At 40.1% G+C, this 16,625-nt stretch overlaps 1 protein-coding gene across 1 annotated transcript in view; it reads left to right on the forward strand.

Annotated features, from left to right (window-relative positions):
* Positions 1-435: 435 nt before the first annotated feature.
* Positions 436-16,625, forward strand: part of adgb (androglobin) — a gene marked incomplete at both ends in the record, with an annotated part of 32,009 nt that continues 15,819 nt past the window's right edge. The window contains 16 exons of the mRNA XM_080514049.1: positions 436-585; positions 727-819; positions 1,582-1,653; positions 1,888-2,049; positions 4,712-4,851; positions 5,666-5,752; positions 9,435-9,486; positions 10,051-10,225; positions 10,615-10,708; positions 11,137-11,287; positions 13,645-13,690; positions 14,794-14,905; positions 14,994-15,057; positions 15,235-15,327; positions 15,843-15,948; positions 16,100-16,238. Coding sequence (XP_080370175.1) covers positions 436-585; positions 727-819; positions 1,582-1,653; positions 1,888-2,049; positions 4,712-4,851; positions 5,666-5,752; positions 9,435-9,486; positions 10,051-10,225; positions 10,615-10,708; positions 11,137-11,287; positions 13,645-13,690; positions 14,794-14,905; positions 14,994-15,057; positions 15,235-15,327; positions 15,843-15,948; positions 16,100-16,238 — 1,736 coding nt within the window. The remainder of the gene's footprint in view (positions 586-726; positions 820-1,581; positions 1,654-1,887; positions 2,050-4,711; positions 4,852-5,665; positions 5,753-9,434; positions 9,487-10,050; positions 10,226-10,614; positions 10,709-11,136; positions 11,288-13,644; positions 13,691-14,793; positions 14,906-14,993; positions 15,058-15,234; positions 15,328-15,842; positions 15,949-16,099; positions 16,239-16,625) is intronic.

Raw genomic sequence — 16,625 nt, forward strand, 5'->3', positions numbered from 1 at the left:
TGGCTTCATGCTTCTTGTTACACTGCCCCCTACAGGTTTGGCAGGCTCATAGTAGCTCTGAAGTTGGTGAAGCATGCAGTCTGTGCAATTTATTTTTGTGTGCAAATGATCAGGTGTAGAGTAAGATTTTTTTTTTTAAACATAGAAGGGGAAATATCCGTTTTTGTAAAAACGTGTAAATATGGCATAAATCCTCACTGTGTGTCTCCAAACCATCATAATTTTGTCATTTGTGTGTTTGTGTATGTGTGGGGGTGTCTGCATCCGCTTTAGTGTTATGTCTTCACAAATCAGGGATTAAATGTCAGTGTAATCTGGAAAAAAAAAGTTGGGAGTCACTGTAATCAGAAGGGATTTTGAGTGTTGTTAAATCCTGACAAAAGACTAGTTGCAACCAAATCAAGTGCATTTGTTGACAATTTCAGAGACGCGTCCATGGTTTCCATTTCCTCTGGGAACCTTGGAGGTGATGAGAGATCGAGATTCTCTGTCTGGCCTGAGTGGAATGATGCACATATCGATAAGGAGAAGTGGGACTCAAAAAAAGGAACTGGACAGAAGAAAGCAACCAGAAGTCCCACTTCTGTAAATAAATGTTGATAGTAAAAATAAAAGTGATTTTGGATGCACTAATTGTGTCCTCCTATTGAGTATTCAACTTCCACAAATGAATTCCAACTTACCTGTGAGATAATGTGAAAATAACCAATTGTGTTTTGTGTGCAGCGATTATTTGAAGATCCTGAAGGTCAAATTTCACTGCCTCCATCTTTAACAGTGCACTCCTGGAAGCGCCCAACAGAGTTTATTGTTGACAAGGTAACCTTCATGCTGTGTAAAAAACCTGGTATGATTTGTTCAGAAAGAGAACATCATGTTATCCTGACACATGGACTGCCACGATGGCCAACATAGTGCATGGTTTTATATGATTAGTCAGAGAACATTTCCAGAAATTAGTGTATGACTGGATTTGATCTACTTGTATATGTTTTTAAACAATGGCACTAATAATTAATCAAAATCTTATTTCTACTCACCGCCTGTGCTGTTTTAATTGCATCACTCCACTTCATTACACTTTAGTAGGTGAAGTTTTGAGACATGTTAGTATTTATCATATCACGTGCTGCCTTTAATATAAATTATCACAATTATTTCTTTAAATTGACATTGCAGAGAGCATCTCTTCTGTAATATTCTCTCTCGACTCTGCATTTTCAAATACAATATTAACAGGATTGGTTCATGATTGGAGTTTGTTTAGAATTGCATCACAGCTGAAAATAGAGCTCCTTTTTGTGCAGTCAATTTGTCTTCCCTGACCCATTAATTCATGTTTAATTAGTAACATGGTCGAGTCTATTAACTTGGTACTCAAATATTCATGGCAGACACAGTCTTGGGAGTGTCACGGAGAGGGTGAGTCAAGAGGCATCATGTAGGTCAATTGTACAGTTATGTTTGGTATATTATGTATGCACTGTGCAAGAATCTTCTGCCAGTATTTTCTCTGAAAATGCGTGAATACGTTCGGGTGACTGTGTCCATACTGAAAAAAAGGATTGTGCTTCCTTCCAGGATGTCAATGTCATTGAAAATCAAATATCCTTTGATCTGGTGTCTCCCAACAATCACCTGATTGGCAGTGAGGTTAGTTTTTAACATTTGTTCTCCGCTTTGCTCTGCCTTTAGCTCGTATTGATCAGCCCTCGGGTCGCCCAATTCAACTGTCAACAGAGTGATGCTTGATTGACAGACATGGATTTGATGGTTCAATACAACTCTGTATTGATTTCATATGATGATTCACTTCCATAGATTTGAAGATATCAAATCTTGTGATGATTTTTTTTCTATTTCTCCTCTCCTCCATGCTCCACTAAGCTGATGCGGTGGCTCATCAGCGAGATCACTATTGTCTGGATGCTTGCAGCTCAAGATGGCTGGAAACCTTGGGAACACATCTACTCGCTGTGTAAAGTGGTAGAAGGCCACGTGCCACTTTACAATAACTATGGAAAATATGTGGTCAGACTTTACTGGATGGTAAGCCAGACACCAAGTCCAAATATTCACAAATCTGAAAAATGTCCTTGTTGCATTAATATGACCCTTCAGTGTCCGTGACATATTGTTCTTCATAATTCAGTATTTACATTTGTCTCAAAGAAAAAAACAATGTGTGATAGTTTGATAACAAAAGTTATCAAATATGAAAGAAAAGCTGATGCAGGAAGCACTCCGGAATGCATCCCATAGTGCAAAAAAACTCATGGCCACATGTTCCTGGGCTTCCTTTGTATCAGTGTATATATATTTTTTTCAATGTGTGATTTTCTTTTTCTTGGTGGTAAGAAAGAAGAAAATGTATTACCAAATGCAGCAGAAAGCCACAGTTATAGGCCCATCATGACACTTTGCTCAGTGTGTCACTGTCCTAAGTATTTAGAATAATGGCCAGCTTTTTGCTTTTAAAGCCATTGAAGATACTTTCAAACATGATTTTAGTTGAGACTTTACTTGAAACGATTGATGGAGTTTCTTTATCGTGGCTGTGTACGTAGACAAAGCCTCAGTCTGCTGCCTGAGTTGCTGTATTTATCACTGATATGCTCGGATCGGCATGCTTGAGTGGTCTTCCATGCTGGCAACGTAGATGTGTGCTGGTTTTGTGAGCACAATGAGCGGACTGAATCATACACGAGCGTCCACAAGTAGTTTTTAATTATATTCTTGTAACTACAGGGGGGTATTGTGGCTTCACATTCCCAGGAAGATGTGTAGAATGCAGAGGATGGAGCTGGGAACCCCCATATTCTTCCTTCCTTGTATCATGATGCCAACTCAGTAATCGCACAGTTTTAAGAGCACAGTTGGATTATTTAAGATTGCCTTACATTTTTCACCAGGCCCCCATAGGCTACACCAGATGAGAGGAGAATAGGAATAGACTTAGAGCTCGAAGGGGGGAAGGGATGAGAGAACCTTATCCTCTCAAAGCTCAAATCAATCAGTCTCACTGCTGTGCCAAAAGTGGAGGGGCTTCACACATTGCCTGATGAATAGATAAGGCTTAACGCTAGTCGGCTGCTTCTGAGAAAGAAAAGGCTGGATAACTACAAAAAAAATTTTTTTAAATTGGATACAGTAACTCCATTTTATAAGACCCTAAGAGTCATTGCATCCTTGTGAGGACCTCGTGCAAATAGAATGTCAGTCAATTGTCATTTTTTTTGGCACCTGATTTAAAGTTTTACTTGCAGCGTTGTTGAAAAGGTTTCATTTTATGCTCCCCTTGTTGGTGGCCACAAATGGTCACACTCTGCAGACTGCAATGTTGACCGTTCTCGCAAAGGATTGAGCTTTCTGAGACATCAACTCAGGTCAGTCAGAACGTGTAGGAGGAAAAGGGTTGGAAGTGATGGGAGTTCTCTAACACTGCAACTCTTGCCTTGACAAACAAGCATGACACGGTTGTAGGCAGCACTCCCCGTGCCAAGCGTAGCACGCTAGCAGATGGTTGTTGAGATGGCATTAAACACCCCGCCCCCTTCAGATTCGCTTGCCTGTTGTTGCTGTTATTCTACTCCCTTTTCATGGCTCTCAACTGATTTTTGAGGGTTTAAATTTTTCGATTTTTTTCCCAAACAACCCTTTTCCCATGCGCTGATGTAAATATTAATCCGATCAGCATTTTCTTGCTGTTTCTCATAATCCTGCAACTCTGTCTTTATTTGTCCTATAGCTTGGCCTCCTGCCTGAGTTGTACCCCATCTGTAAACGCCTTAGGTTTGAACAATGATTTGAAATGGAATAGATGGTATTGCTATTTCATGGATTTTGGCATAGATTTAAAAAAAATAAAATAAAGGGGCACAGCTGTGAGCAGTCAGTCAGATTATCGCTTGCCTGTACTGCTTGTCTTTACAAGCAGTGTGAAACTCCCCTCGAAGGCCAGTAGATAGACACCACATAACAAGCTCTGACATCACACAAGGTGCTATGGTGCATCTCAAGCATCCCTTGTGTCATTCCAGACGACACGAGGGAAAAAAGGTGAGGACGGACCTGTACAGGTTGCCAGTCCATCACAGGGCTAACTCAAAGAGACAGATCATGACTCACACATACATTCACACTGAGAGAAGCATTTCGGTCACCCATTACCCAAACAGCATTTTGTCTTTTATTATGTTTGGTCAAGAAGCTAAGTTAGTCGAGCTCTCTGTAGGATACTATATAAGTAAATGAAGTGACACCATTTAAGTGTATAAACTGTTATGTAGTCTAACACCTGATGCACATTCTACTGGGAGAACAAATTGCACAATATGCCATATAGAAGAGTCTCAGAAACCTTTATATAAACTGAAATATTACATTGTCGTGGAGACAATAATAAAAATGGCTTTGTAGCATGAGAAAAAGAGATAGGGGAGGGTTCCTTTAGCAGCTTGTGTGAATATTACTCATCAGCTTGTCAAATATGAAGCTGGAATGAGATCATGATACTGTATGAACAAGGCTCTGCTATGCCTGACCTAAAACAGTGTGCTGGGCCTGAGAGGTTCAAAGATGGTTTTAGGTTAAAGTTTTGCTATAACTGTTTTGCTATAATCTGAGTACAACTGCTAAATTACTAAAACGAATTAATTATTATCATTATTGGGTACTTGCTGTCTCTTGCCTCCTTGTATTTCGCTTTTAGGGTTGTTGGAGGAAAATAACAGTCGATGACCTGATGCCATTCGATAAAGAGGACAACCTGCTCCTCCCTGCCTCCACTTGCCAGTCGGAGCTGTGGCCTATGCTGTTGGCTAAAGCTCTCATTAAGGTCGCCAGCGCAAAGTGAGTTGCTATACATTCAAACAAAAACTCTGTAAGGATCTTAGCAGTTCAGAAAGGAGTTGGAACTGTTTTCACATTACAGCTTAAATCCAAGTTTAGTTAGCAGCTATACATAATTAACTGAGTAAACATCATACCATGTGCACATTAGCACTGTATATCGATATTGTATGATGGGCTTGCTGAAGTACAACAATATGTAGTGTTATACTATCACCTGAGTTATTGGTTGAACCTCCACTTGATCTAATAACTGCTTGGGGGCTGTGTTGAATTTGGTAATAGAGGCATATTCATGTCTGTGATGGGGCAAACTAGTGTGTGCTAAGGTGGTTGTTCCAGTGTCCACAGAAGGTTGAATTCTTAATGTTATATTCAGTACAGGATAGGAAAGAGGCTTTCTCTGCTAAATTATTTATGAGTCATAGTGAATGTTCTTTGTGCTAAACTTTGTTGAGGTGTCTACTATCTTTTTTGTGAGGAGTTAAATGTGAAGGGTCCTTAAATTTCTTGCATAGCACTGTTTTTAAAGTAGTAATGAAATGTGGCAATAGCCATCAAGTCGTAACGATTTTACTTGTATATGCCCGTAGACTGGGGAATTGGGTTGCAGGATTCCAACAGCATAAGTTACAACATCTGTCGATAGGAATTTGTTAAGAATGTACAAAAAAAAACACTCCCTGAATGATTTAAAATTTTCTTAGACTCTGTAAACCTCCAAATCTTTTACTCTGACCTTTGAATTGCAAGACCAACAACAAGCTGAGTGTTAATTGTGATTTAAATATAGACAAATTCCCATTTTTTTCAGTGGCGTGTCAGAAGTCTGTGAGGAAATGTGCGAGTTCACCTTCATCCATGCGCTTACCAGCTGGTTGCCAGAAATGAGTCCAATAAAGTAAGGCTATCATTTGTTGATACTTCCTTTCTGACATCTGTCAATTCTGTCAATTCCGTAAATTTTTTCCCCCATATTCTTTTTCTTTGAATGAAACCACAATTCCAAAGATGTTGGGCCAATGTGTAAGTTGTTAATGAAAATCAGAATATGGCATAGGTCACTAATATAACTTTGTATGAAACAATAAAATAGGAGTTTTGAAATAATGTAATTCTATGTAAAGACTGACAAGATCCTATAGGTGGCAATACACAAAATAATCAAACAATTAAGAGAATTTGGATTCCAAAAAAAGCTCTATACAATGGGCAAGAATGAAGGTTTTTGTGTCTTCAGAAATGTGTGTGCAGGGATGCATCCCATCAAATGTGAGTAAAGAATTGTTTCTGGTGTCTTAGAGTAAGACAAATGTTTTTAAAAAAGGTCAAGGAGAGGCAAGATGCAAGTGAGGAGACGGATATTGAAAAGAGAATTTACTGTGAAACAGAAATCTCAATTTGTCAGTGTAGAAACTGTAACAGGGTTGGAGCTGGGAAGAGGTATTCTTTTTCACTCGACAGGTAAGCTTGTTTGTGAATCACCTGGAGAGTCTATCACAAAGTGGGGATGGCTGTGTTTGGGTTTAGATTATTGTATGAGGCACAGTTATGCACACATGGCCCAAAAAATACAAACTCCTCACAACAATTTTTGTTTGCTTCATCTGCTCAAGAAATACACAGTCTGCAATCACTGTGGATGAAGGCTTTTCTGGTGTATTTTATTTTTAGACGTTTCTTGGGTATATGCATGTAACATTTGTTAGTAAAAGCAGCTGCATGTGATACTGGAAAGGTCTTGGAGAAATAAATAGCCAGAAGTGGTGAACTGAAGATGGTACATTGCAGAGGATTTAAATGTAGAAATTGTATTAACTGACTGGACCCTTGGACAGAATATACTGTATAGGGATAGAAAGACTCATTTAATGTCACAAACTCTTCGACATGGCTTAAATTGAGCTACCGTTAATTTTCCAAATTTATATTCTCACTTATTTGAAAAGTGCCTTGGTACCATACACATTTTTTATAAGCTGTTGCACTTAACTTTTTTCTTTTTTAACATGCTTTGGAGTGGTAGAAATAATGATGATCTTGTGAAAACAGGCGTGTTATTTTTAAACAGCATAACGTTTGATCATTTTTTTATTGGAGCCCACAGATAAAGGTAGTGTACTTCAGCAGAGAGCAAGGATTCGCCAAATTAATTGATCCATACATTTAATATCTTTCATCAGAAAGAATAGCTTGTAGAATGTTTAAAGCCAAAACCTGGACTTGAATGTTCTTGCTCTGAGGTGAAATTGCTAAGAGCTCCACTCTCGTGCAACCTGTTTCAAATCTGATGTTTTTTTTGTTTTTTGTTTTTTTTTGTTACTTTTTCTACATTACTATTATTAAATATTGCAGCCTGTGATATTCCAAATATGGAGATTGCACAGGAAATATAAGAGACACATTTAACTAGCAGTATATTATACTTGAATCCTACATTTAAATGCCAGTAATTACAAATTGAAAAGCGATCATTTCAGCCATTTGTTGTATCAGTAAACTTAACACTGCTTTCATTCATCCCCTCTCAGGTCAGTATACTCCAAGAGATTGTGGAATTTCTTACAAGACAACATTCCTGTATTTTCCCGCTCGGATGAAGATTTACCAGTGACGAAGCCTGAGACTGCAAATTCAGCTGAGGGGAGGGATTCCACCCTGAGTAACGATAAGAGTGCACTGCAGAAACCAGAGAAATATAAAGGTTCAAGCCGTTTCGTTGATTAATGCACAATAACACGCACACAATCAATCATCCATTACTCCAATCATTAGTGTGCACAGAATGCCTCAGTAGATTTATTTGCAGGTGATTTTAGAATCAATGTTTATAGACAGTGTTTTTATTTTTGAACCACATGCATGAATATACATGGGGAGTGTATATATATTTTTTAGAAGTACATTTCTCTCCCGCTGCATCTATAATTCAAACATTGAGCATGACAATGAATATTTCATTGTGTAACAGAAAATCGCTCTTATCAATGATACCTTCCTCTCATAGCACCGCAGAATTGCAAACATTGCATTGTTAGTCTGGTGGTTGGTTTCAGGATGGGACAAGGCAAAAGTTGCTATTCTGCTGTGTTGCAAAATATAGAAATGAATCTTCTGAAAAGTTGCGTCTTTCCTGTTGGTTTCAGCATCACTTCCTGTTTTGCCAAGCTCATGTATTATGAAGTGCAGAGAGGGTTAATGTGTGTATTGTGGAACATGAATAAACCAGCAGAGGGAGCAGTCAAAGGGTGAATTATTTGGTGCACCCCCAGGGCAGAAGAGCCTCCCAAGTCAAGTGTGTTTATCTGATAAAAGCAGGATTGAAACGTGTCCTTAGTGAGGTGAATGTGACTGTGAAGTTGGTTCAGGTTGTAGTTTTAGTGTACGGTGGAAAAAAAAAAGTGTTTTTACAGCTGGGGCAGTTTCAGCAGGCTATTCAAGTTTGCAAAAGCAACATTATTTCTATTTACTAAATTAATGTAGGCCTAAGGTAAACATTTATTTTACCTAAAAATTGCCTTGTATAACAATTTAGATTGTGTACATAAGAATATAAGCAAAAACACAGCATGACCATTTGACATTTTCCCTCGTCATCTAAATTAAAATGATTTCTCTATGTTATTCTTAGATTCCCCCACATGCTCCAATTATCTCCAGTTTTGGATATTGTCATAAAACAATGTCATGCACATCCAGTGTTACTATTTTACACAACAATTGGGCTTTAGGGTGACACACATTGTGCTCTCTTACACACATGAAGCACAAAAACATGCCTTCTCTCTTCCTCACTGTTTTGATGCTCACCGTTCCTTTGGAATGCATTCATTCAAATGTATAAATCACTATGCAGTGTGAGAACCACTTCTCTGCTCAATATTTAATGGATTCGGTTTATATTAGCTCGAGTAGTGCTCCCATCTTTCTTCACCATGGCCTTTCAAATTGATTTTCCATGTCTCCTGGCCCATGTGCTCTTACACAGTATACTCCAAGATTCACTGTATAGACAGAACCTGTGTGTCACTGAGATATAGCCTTCTTGTCTTATTTATACCTGTGGAAACAATTGCGTATTCACATTTCCATGGTTTTTATTTTGACTCGCCGCCTTCGACCACCTTCTCCTCGCATCGATTAATGGCCCATTAAAATTCAACTGATTTCAGGATGTAGTGACCATTTGTCCTACTGTGTGATCCACTGATGGTGATAATGCAAAATTGTCTTGACGCTTCAGAATGAGGATTTTTATTGAGTGCTTGGAATAAAAAAACCCAAACAAGCAAGTTATTTGTGTACATGTAATATAAAATGAGCAGAAATTATGTATGAGGGATCCTTTAACTGCAAGGTCAAAGGCTCTGTTCTCCCAGTCAGCCACACCTCTTTTCCCTCCTCCTCCTATTTATAGACTTTGCTTTGCGAGTGCACCTGCTCACAAACAAATACAAAGTATTCTATGTTAATAGATTTTTGCTTGTGATACTGTGTGAGGTCCACAATTGTTGCACGATTCTTCATGCATGTAGCATTTTGTGCATGCGTTTATGTGTTTATGTGTGATTGGATATGTTCAGTTACCTGCTCCTGTTTTGTGCTTCTTCTGTGTATTTCTCAGGTTGCCCAGAGGTAGCGGTGTGTGCCAGCTACCAATGTTTTCAACCACATAAGAATTCCTCTGGGTTTGGCCAAATGGTATTTCTTCTTCACACTACTGTTCCTGACTCACTTGTGATACACACACACACACACACACACACACACACACACACACACACACACACACACACACACACACACACACACACACACACACACACACACACACACACACACACACACACACACACACACACACACACACACACACACATTTGCTTGCTGAGTGCAAGCTTTGAATTTAAAGCTGTGTTTGTGTAAATTACATGAGTCACTCCTGTAGTATGATGTTCAAATGCATCTGAAATTGCCACAACAGCTGTGGGTGGGGGACATTAAAGATCACTTATGATCTGTGGGCATATTCAATTTTGGGTGTTTCTTCTCAACATGGAGCTGGAGCAATGTTACTTCTCTTGTTTTTTCAGATAATGTTGAATGTATTTCTCAATACAGCTGTGCAACTCCATTTGTTTTAATCCCACAGCTGGATTCTGCTTATGCTCTTATTGGTTTGTCATTGTGTTGTTGCAGGCTAATTCCATGGAAAATCTGCGTCGGTATGGTCTCTCCGTGTTGCACAGCCATGTTGTCTTGTTGACGAGAACTCGCTCATGCCCGCTCGAGGCTCCACCTCCACCTCCGCCTGTGCCCCAATGGCAACTCATCCGTCAGCAGAAAAAGAAAGTTGTCACTTCTGAACCTCAGAGTAAGTGGGATACAGAGAAATAAGCAGTAGATAAGAAAATATAAAAGTCTGGGGAAAATAATGTGGGGGGGGGGTTGAACCTAGAGGAGAGTGCAGGAGAGGATATCATACAATGATTGTCCCAAGGTGAACATATAAATATATCCAAAATGAAAACTGAGCGTTAATGTAGGAGATTTAGAAACTGTAATATGGAGAGCGCACAATACTGAAATGAAAACAGGAGGATGGTAGCTACAATATTTCAGTTCTGAAAATAGCTGCTGGCTCATGGATATCTGACATCAGTTGATCTCTATAAAAAAAAAAAAGGCTGCAAGAATTCAAAGTATGAAAAACCAGAGCTGGCATGATGCGTAGAGGTTTTTCTTTCTTTTCTCTTTTTGCAGAGATCCCTTTGACGAAGCCGGAGGAGTTCATTGAAGTGGCCAGCCCTTTTCTCTTTGACTATTTCAAGACCAACAGCAACTCAATCCCAGAGATGTGCGTGCAATGAAATAATCAAAAAAAATTAAACCCTAAATAAGATCAAATTTGTATGTGTTCTGTTTGATGCTCTTCAGTAATCCATGGGTAACCTGTGCTATCATTTCTATGGAGCAAAAAAAGCTTAGATCTAGGAATTAATATATCATCATATTCTACAAAGTATTTTTGAACATGTATTTGTTTATAAATGTACACTGACTTTTGTTCTTCTGTTTTTGTCAGTTAATTACATTTCTCTGTGCTTTAGAACTTAATGGTTGGAATTCTGTTGACATGTTTGATGTGACATGCATGACTCATTAGTGTGTAAAAGATATGTTGTCCCTGAGATGAGATGTATGTCGGGATGTCATGATTATGGCATGATGCATGCTGCTGCATATGCATGTAATGTGTGGTATGTTTATATGTCTCCGTGTTAGAGACGCCAAGCAGAACGCTCAAAGGAAGACCTCTGCCGCGTCCACTCTGGTGTCCATTACTGAGAAAGAAGAGCTTGAACGTGAAGGAGGCCTTGAATCTGATAAAGTTCAACACACCACTGCATCACAGAACATGGATGAAACGACTGAGGTACCGATTTTGTAGCGCACGAGTGAATTTACTGGTTCGCAGACATTTGTTTTCCAAGCAATTATTTTGCTGTGAAACATGAGTTACTTTGATAGCTTTGAATATCTGAAGTCTTGCATGATACAAATTCTAAAAAAGCAAGATGGCTTCCATCTGCACAAATGCTTTACTGACTCATTTGTCTGTCATTGCTTGCTATCTGTTCTCCTGCCTCTTCTCTATACTCCGAGTATGCAGTTGAAGGCTCATCAGAGCAGCTCTGTGTCAGTGACAACAAGGCAGCCATCCCCCAGTCTCAAAGTCACTTCTGCTGTCTCCCAGCCAGGCCACCACTGACTAGGGGCACATCTGTACTAAAGAGAAAACCAGCTTGGAAATGGAAACGGCAGGGAGCGGGGTTCTGAGTAACGACATTTAAGAGACACGGAGAGACAATCAGAAAGAGTGAGAAAGGGAATTAGTGCACACTCTGATTGAAAAGTAAAGGGGACTGAAAAATGGAAAAAAAAAAAAAGTGGCAGCTGGACAGGCTGGACATAAAAGCAGAACAAGAAATGGAGAGCCGGGCAAAGAGACTCTCCTGTGTGTGGTGGCAGTGAGCAGGGTGCGTGGGTTTCAAACTGGGAGAGGTCGTGTACTGTGCTGATGAAAAAAGCAGCGCAATTAGGTGGTGAGCCATCAGTGTCTGCGTCTCCTGGGGGCTTCATTATTACACTTCACTTCTAGCATACAGAGAAAAAATAGAGTTAATCTTAATCGCCCTCTTGTGTAACTGTGACCAGTTATAGAGCGCTTGGGTTAGGGCAGTGTGGACATGCTAATTTGATGTGTCGTTTTGTGTGTGTGTGTGTGTGTGTGTCTGTGTCTGTGCGTGCGCACTGGTACTGGCTGACTTGTGTATGTGTCACACGAGTGCCACATTTATACTGAGTGCATGTTCCCGCTTTTCACAAGCACATGGCTGCATGGCAGGTCACGTGCTGTAAATCAAGTGAAAAGGGCCTTTGCTGTTTTGACCCCTCCCTCAGTTTTTGTCCACCCTGGCTAACAAAATCAACCCCTGTGCCTTGCTCCAAGGGTGGAAAAAGGTGTCGCCACATAATGTTCATAATACCACTTCAAAGGCCCACTCACTCGACTGAAGTGTGGGTTAAAGCATTAGATCCTGGTGAACGTGTGCTACTTTAACCTCTTGGATGTGTGGAATGTGGTTCATCACGGAAAATCACCTCACCGACTTAGGTTTTGTTCATTGCAAGTGAAATCTCCTGAAGGCCTTTGATGCAAACATTGTACAATGTTTCTGTCAGTAGAAATGCCATAAAGTAAGATCCAAAGTCGCTCTGTGTTCACCTACATGCAACACCTAGAAATCCCAGGAAATCCCTGGAGTCTCGTGTGTAAAATCTTTGTCTGTGTCCCCATTCTGTACAGCAATAAGAAAACCAGTCGAATAAAAAGGTGTGTATTGAGTGGACAGAATGTACCATGCAAGCCTGAGAGTTTGGCTCAAACTTGTGTGTGTGCTTGCTTGTGAACACACACACACACAACACTCGTAGACACTGTGGTTTTGCTGCAGGAAAGTGTTTTTGTAGTGGGAGAGGTCAAGTATTCCTCCAAATCACAATGCCTCTTTTTGTCTGTCTGGGTCTCTGGGTACTTATTCAAATAAGTGGTGACTCACAAAAACTGTCTCTCTCTCACTAACTTTTTCTCTGGCTTTTACACTACACATACACACATGCACACACACACACTGACTCATTTTTTACTTTTGGTTGCTGTGGAGTTACATGACTTGAAAATGTAGTTTGTGTCAGAACTGAGTCTACTATTGGACACATTGGACTTCTTTTTTCTGTAACATTTTTTTACTAGTTTTTTTTTTTTTCTGCATCCAGCTTTGATAGTACCTTTCCTCACCACAACATCTCCAATCATGCTGAAACGGAACACTGTGGCGTTTGAAAGATGTGATAATGACTCATTAGATATATTTCTTTATTGCATTGGGTCGATGGGCATGAAATCAGGGCTGTTGAGTAATTCTCCACGAAGAGAAATAACATGCTAAACAACATAATAACTCCTCATCTGTAACTGACAGTTGAAGTAAATTAGAGCTGGTATTCCCCGGTGGTGTTTTTAGCAGAGGAGGAGCAGCCCTTGTCACATTAAAACTGTGTCTCTGTACTGCATGAGGATAGCGCGACACCACAGCTGGCATGGAATCACTAGAGGGTGGAGGCGTATCTCTGACAGTGTTACTCTGTCAGCAACTCACAGTTCATGCCTCTCTAACCCCCCCCCCCCCCCCCCCTCTCTGTCTGTCTGTCTCGCTCTCTCCCCTTTAGGTTAGTGCAGAGGACAAGAAGAAGGACGACGACAACATCTCCAATGGTAAAAGCGGTGTCTTTCCAATGCTACTTCTAATTCATGCTGAAAAAGGCCTCAACCATCTTGTACACCAGTCTGATTACCTCAGGCCAGGTATTGGCCTACCAAAATAAGCAGATGCACATTACATTTGTTTTACTAGCAAATCTGACACATTTGCTGAAGTTCTTTGATGTTTGTTGGCTTGAACCACATCTGTGCAGCGTAGTCCAATTCACGTGATTAGAAGTATTTGCATTTCTTGCTTCCACTCCCTCCATCTTTCTCTCCAAGCCTCTGTCGGGTTGGCCAAGACACTTCACAGAGGATAGGGCTGAAATTATGCCTTGTGACAACTGGCCAATTCCCTGCCTTCTCTCTGCCCCCGTTTAGTTGCTTAGTAACACCTGCAGTTTGTGTTAGCAGACCACCATTGCTCAGCAGCAAAGACATTGGCCCTCGCCACCTCGGGTTTCTGATCAGACGCTCGCTTTAAGTAGAGCTTGGAGGCAGACTGTTTGTGTGTGCGTGTGTGTGTGTGTGTATGTCTGTGTATGTGCATGCATGTATTGTTGTTTTTTGGGTGGAGAGAGCCTCTGTGGGCATGTTCATGACTTTGCACTGCATGCTACAAAATTGTGGGCGTCCATGAGTGGGAGTATGGATGTGCACGTGTGCTTACACTATGCCATTATGTGGGAGTTTGGCCAATTCAACTCACTGTGTTTAAGATAATGATTTGAGTCTAGGATAACTTGGTATGAGTCACAAGAGAAAAAGCAGATTGTTACTTGCAGCATTTTGAAATGGAAGATTTCACAAATAGTACCACATCCATTCACCATCAAATATGAAAAGCACCCGTCAACTCGGATGATACTCGATTAGCACAAGTGAAACTTCTTCCTTTCCGCATTTACCGGGCAAATAATTGGTCAAAACCTTTGTTCACAAACGTGACATCACTTTTATGGATTTATTTATTAAGATCTCATATTTCACACTGCTGCAGCCCCTTAAAAATATTAGCTGCCATTCTACACAAATATAAAGCTTTATTTACATTCAATAAACATTTAATAAGAGATTGCTTCACTTTGAATGAAAGTTATTCCTATTTTTTCCAGATGGGTCTAAAAGTGAAATGAAAGAGCCTCGTGCTGAGGAATCCATAAATGTTGCCAAACCTATTCTGCAGAAGACCTGGATTGGCTTGGATGACTTTGCTAAATGCTTTCAGTAAGATGTGTTTAGTAAAATTACATCACTGTTGCTACTTTTTGTTTAACTCAGTGCATCCATTAATTCGTTGTTTTCTTTTTTTTAGGACTCTTTTAGTATTTCATAAACCACAGACGTACCAACATCATATCAAGAAATGTCTTTTTAAGGTACAAGTGATCACAAACGACGAGTCAGCACAAAGTTATTACAGGTCCAGTGACCACAGTCAGTAATCACTAACCTTCAGCTTATTTTTACTCACAGTTTAATACATCTGTGCTTTGATTCACATATGGTCGTTGTACTACATAGAATACAAGTAACTTAGTTGTTATTGTGTGCAGAGTACCGTGCTGTCTGAAACTGCAATCGGTGTTAGCTCTACTGCATCGTTGGCTACTCTCACCGCTGGATCTCCTGCTGTGGCAAGCCCTGAAGTAAAAAGACACATGCACACAGGGTTTTTAACGGACACGTACCTTTTACTGCATTCCCCTGCTAAATCCTGTCCAACTCTGTTCATTTAGCCATACATACTACATACATGAAGGTATATCTGTACCCAGACTATATGGACAAAAGTATTGGACAACCTGTGTTAATGACTGAAGTCAGGTTCTTCACTCAGACCTCTTTCCACAGGTATATCAAACATTTAGTATGACATTTTGGACAATGCTATGCTTCCAACTCTGTAAAACAAATTAAAAATTGTGGCGGGAAACATCACTCCAGTGCTTTAGTGGTATCAGTGTGGGAAGAGTTGTTTACATGTCTTCATGTTAGAGAGGCCTCGGCTCTCCTTATTATTTCAGACCAGAATGTTTTTTCACTTCAGTCTTGAGCTTTCTTCGGTTCCCTGTTGCCTGGCAGATTCCACTAGCGACGGTTCCACCGTTGGTGCCTTCATACTGATAACGAAGTCCAGTGTCCATGTGTGTCTTTCTTCCAGCAGTGTGTGGAGGTGAGAGGGTCTTACTACTTGTGTGTGGATGGCCTGCAACCTTCCCAGATCCTTGTCAGCTTCTCCGGTCTGGTCTCTGATCCTCCACCTGAGGGTATTACACACCTGCATGCCCCCACACACTCTCAGCACGCAATACATAATTTATAATTGGGATCGCCTATACAATATATTTGTAATGAATAAGACCTTTTTGGCTCGTTTTAATTCACTCCCCCCCCACCCCCCCTTACATTTTTCATCAGAAAAGAAAATGCCAGCAGCTCAGCAGTCTGCAGTTCTTCATGTTGTGCCGTACTCCTGGACAGATCTGCAGTATAATCTGCCACTTCTCACCATTACGACCACCTCCTCAAAGGCAGCTGTACTCAACGTACCCCCAGGGTAGGTCTGTGTATTGATCAGAAAGCTAAAGGTTAACTGAAGCATAGAAACACATAGAAACACTACAATAGCATAGCTATAACATGCTCCTCCAAATGTTTAGTAAAACAGCTTCTCGGTTTTTATTTTTCAAAAAAATGACATATTAAACTCTATATTAGGAAAAAGAAACCTTTCTAATCTCATTGGGAATTTGCCGATTTCTTCCATGTGAAATGAATGATGTGAATTCACAATAATTTTATTCCCCAATAAGTTATATCTAAACAATATTTGACCCATATAAAATATTTTCACAGTATTTCATCCACGTTTACCTCTCATGACCTGAAATTACTGTAAGCTGCACCTAATTCCCGTCATGAGGGCCTGTTCTAAAAATGTGGG

This window comes from Blennius ocellaris (genome assembly GCF_963422515.1).
Source record: "Blennius ocellaris genome assembly, chromosome: 18".
Lineage (NCBI taxonomy): Eukaryota > Metazoa > Chordata > Actinopteri > Blenniiformes > Blenniidae > Blennius > Blennius ocellaris.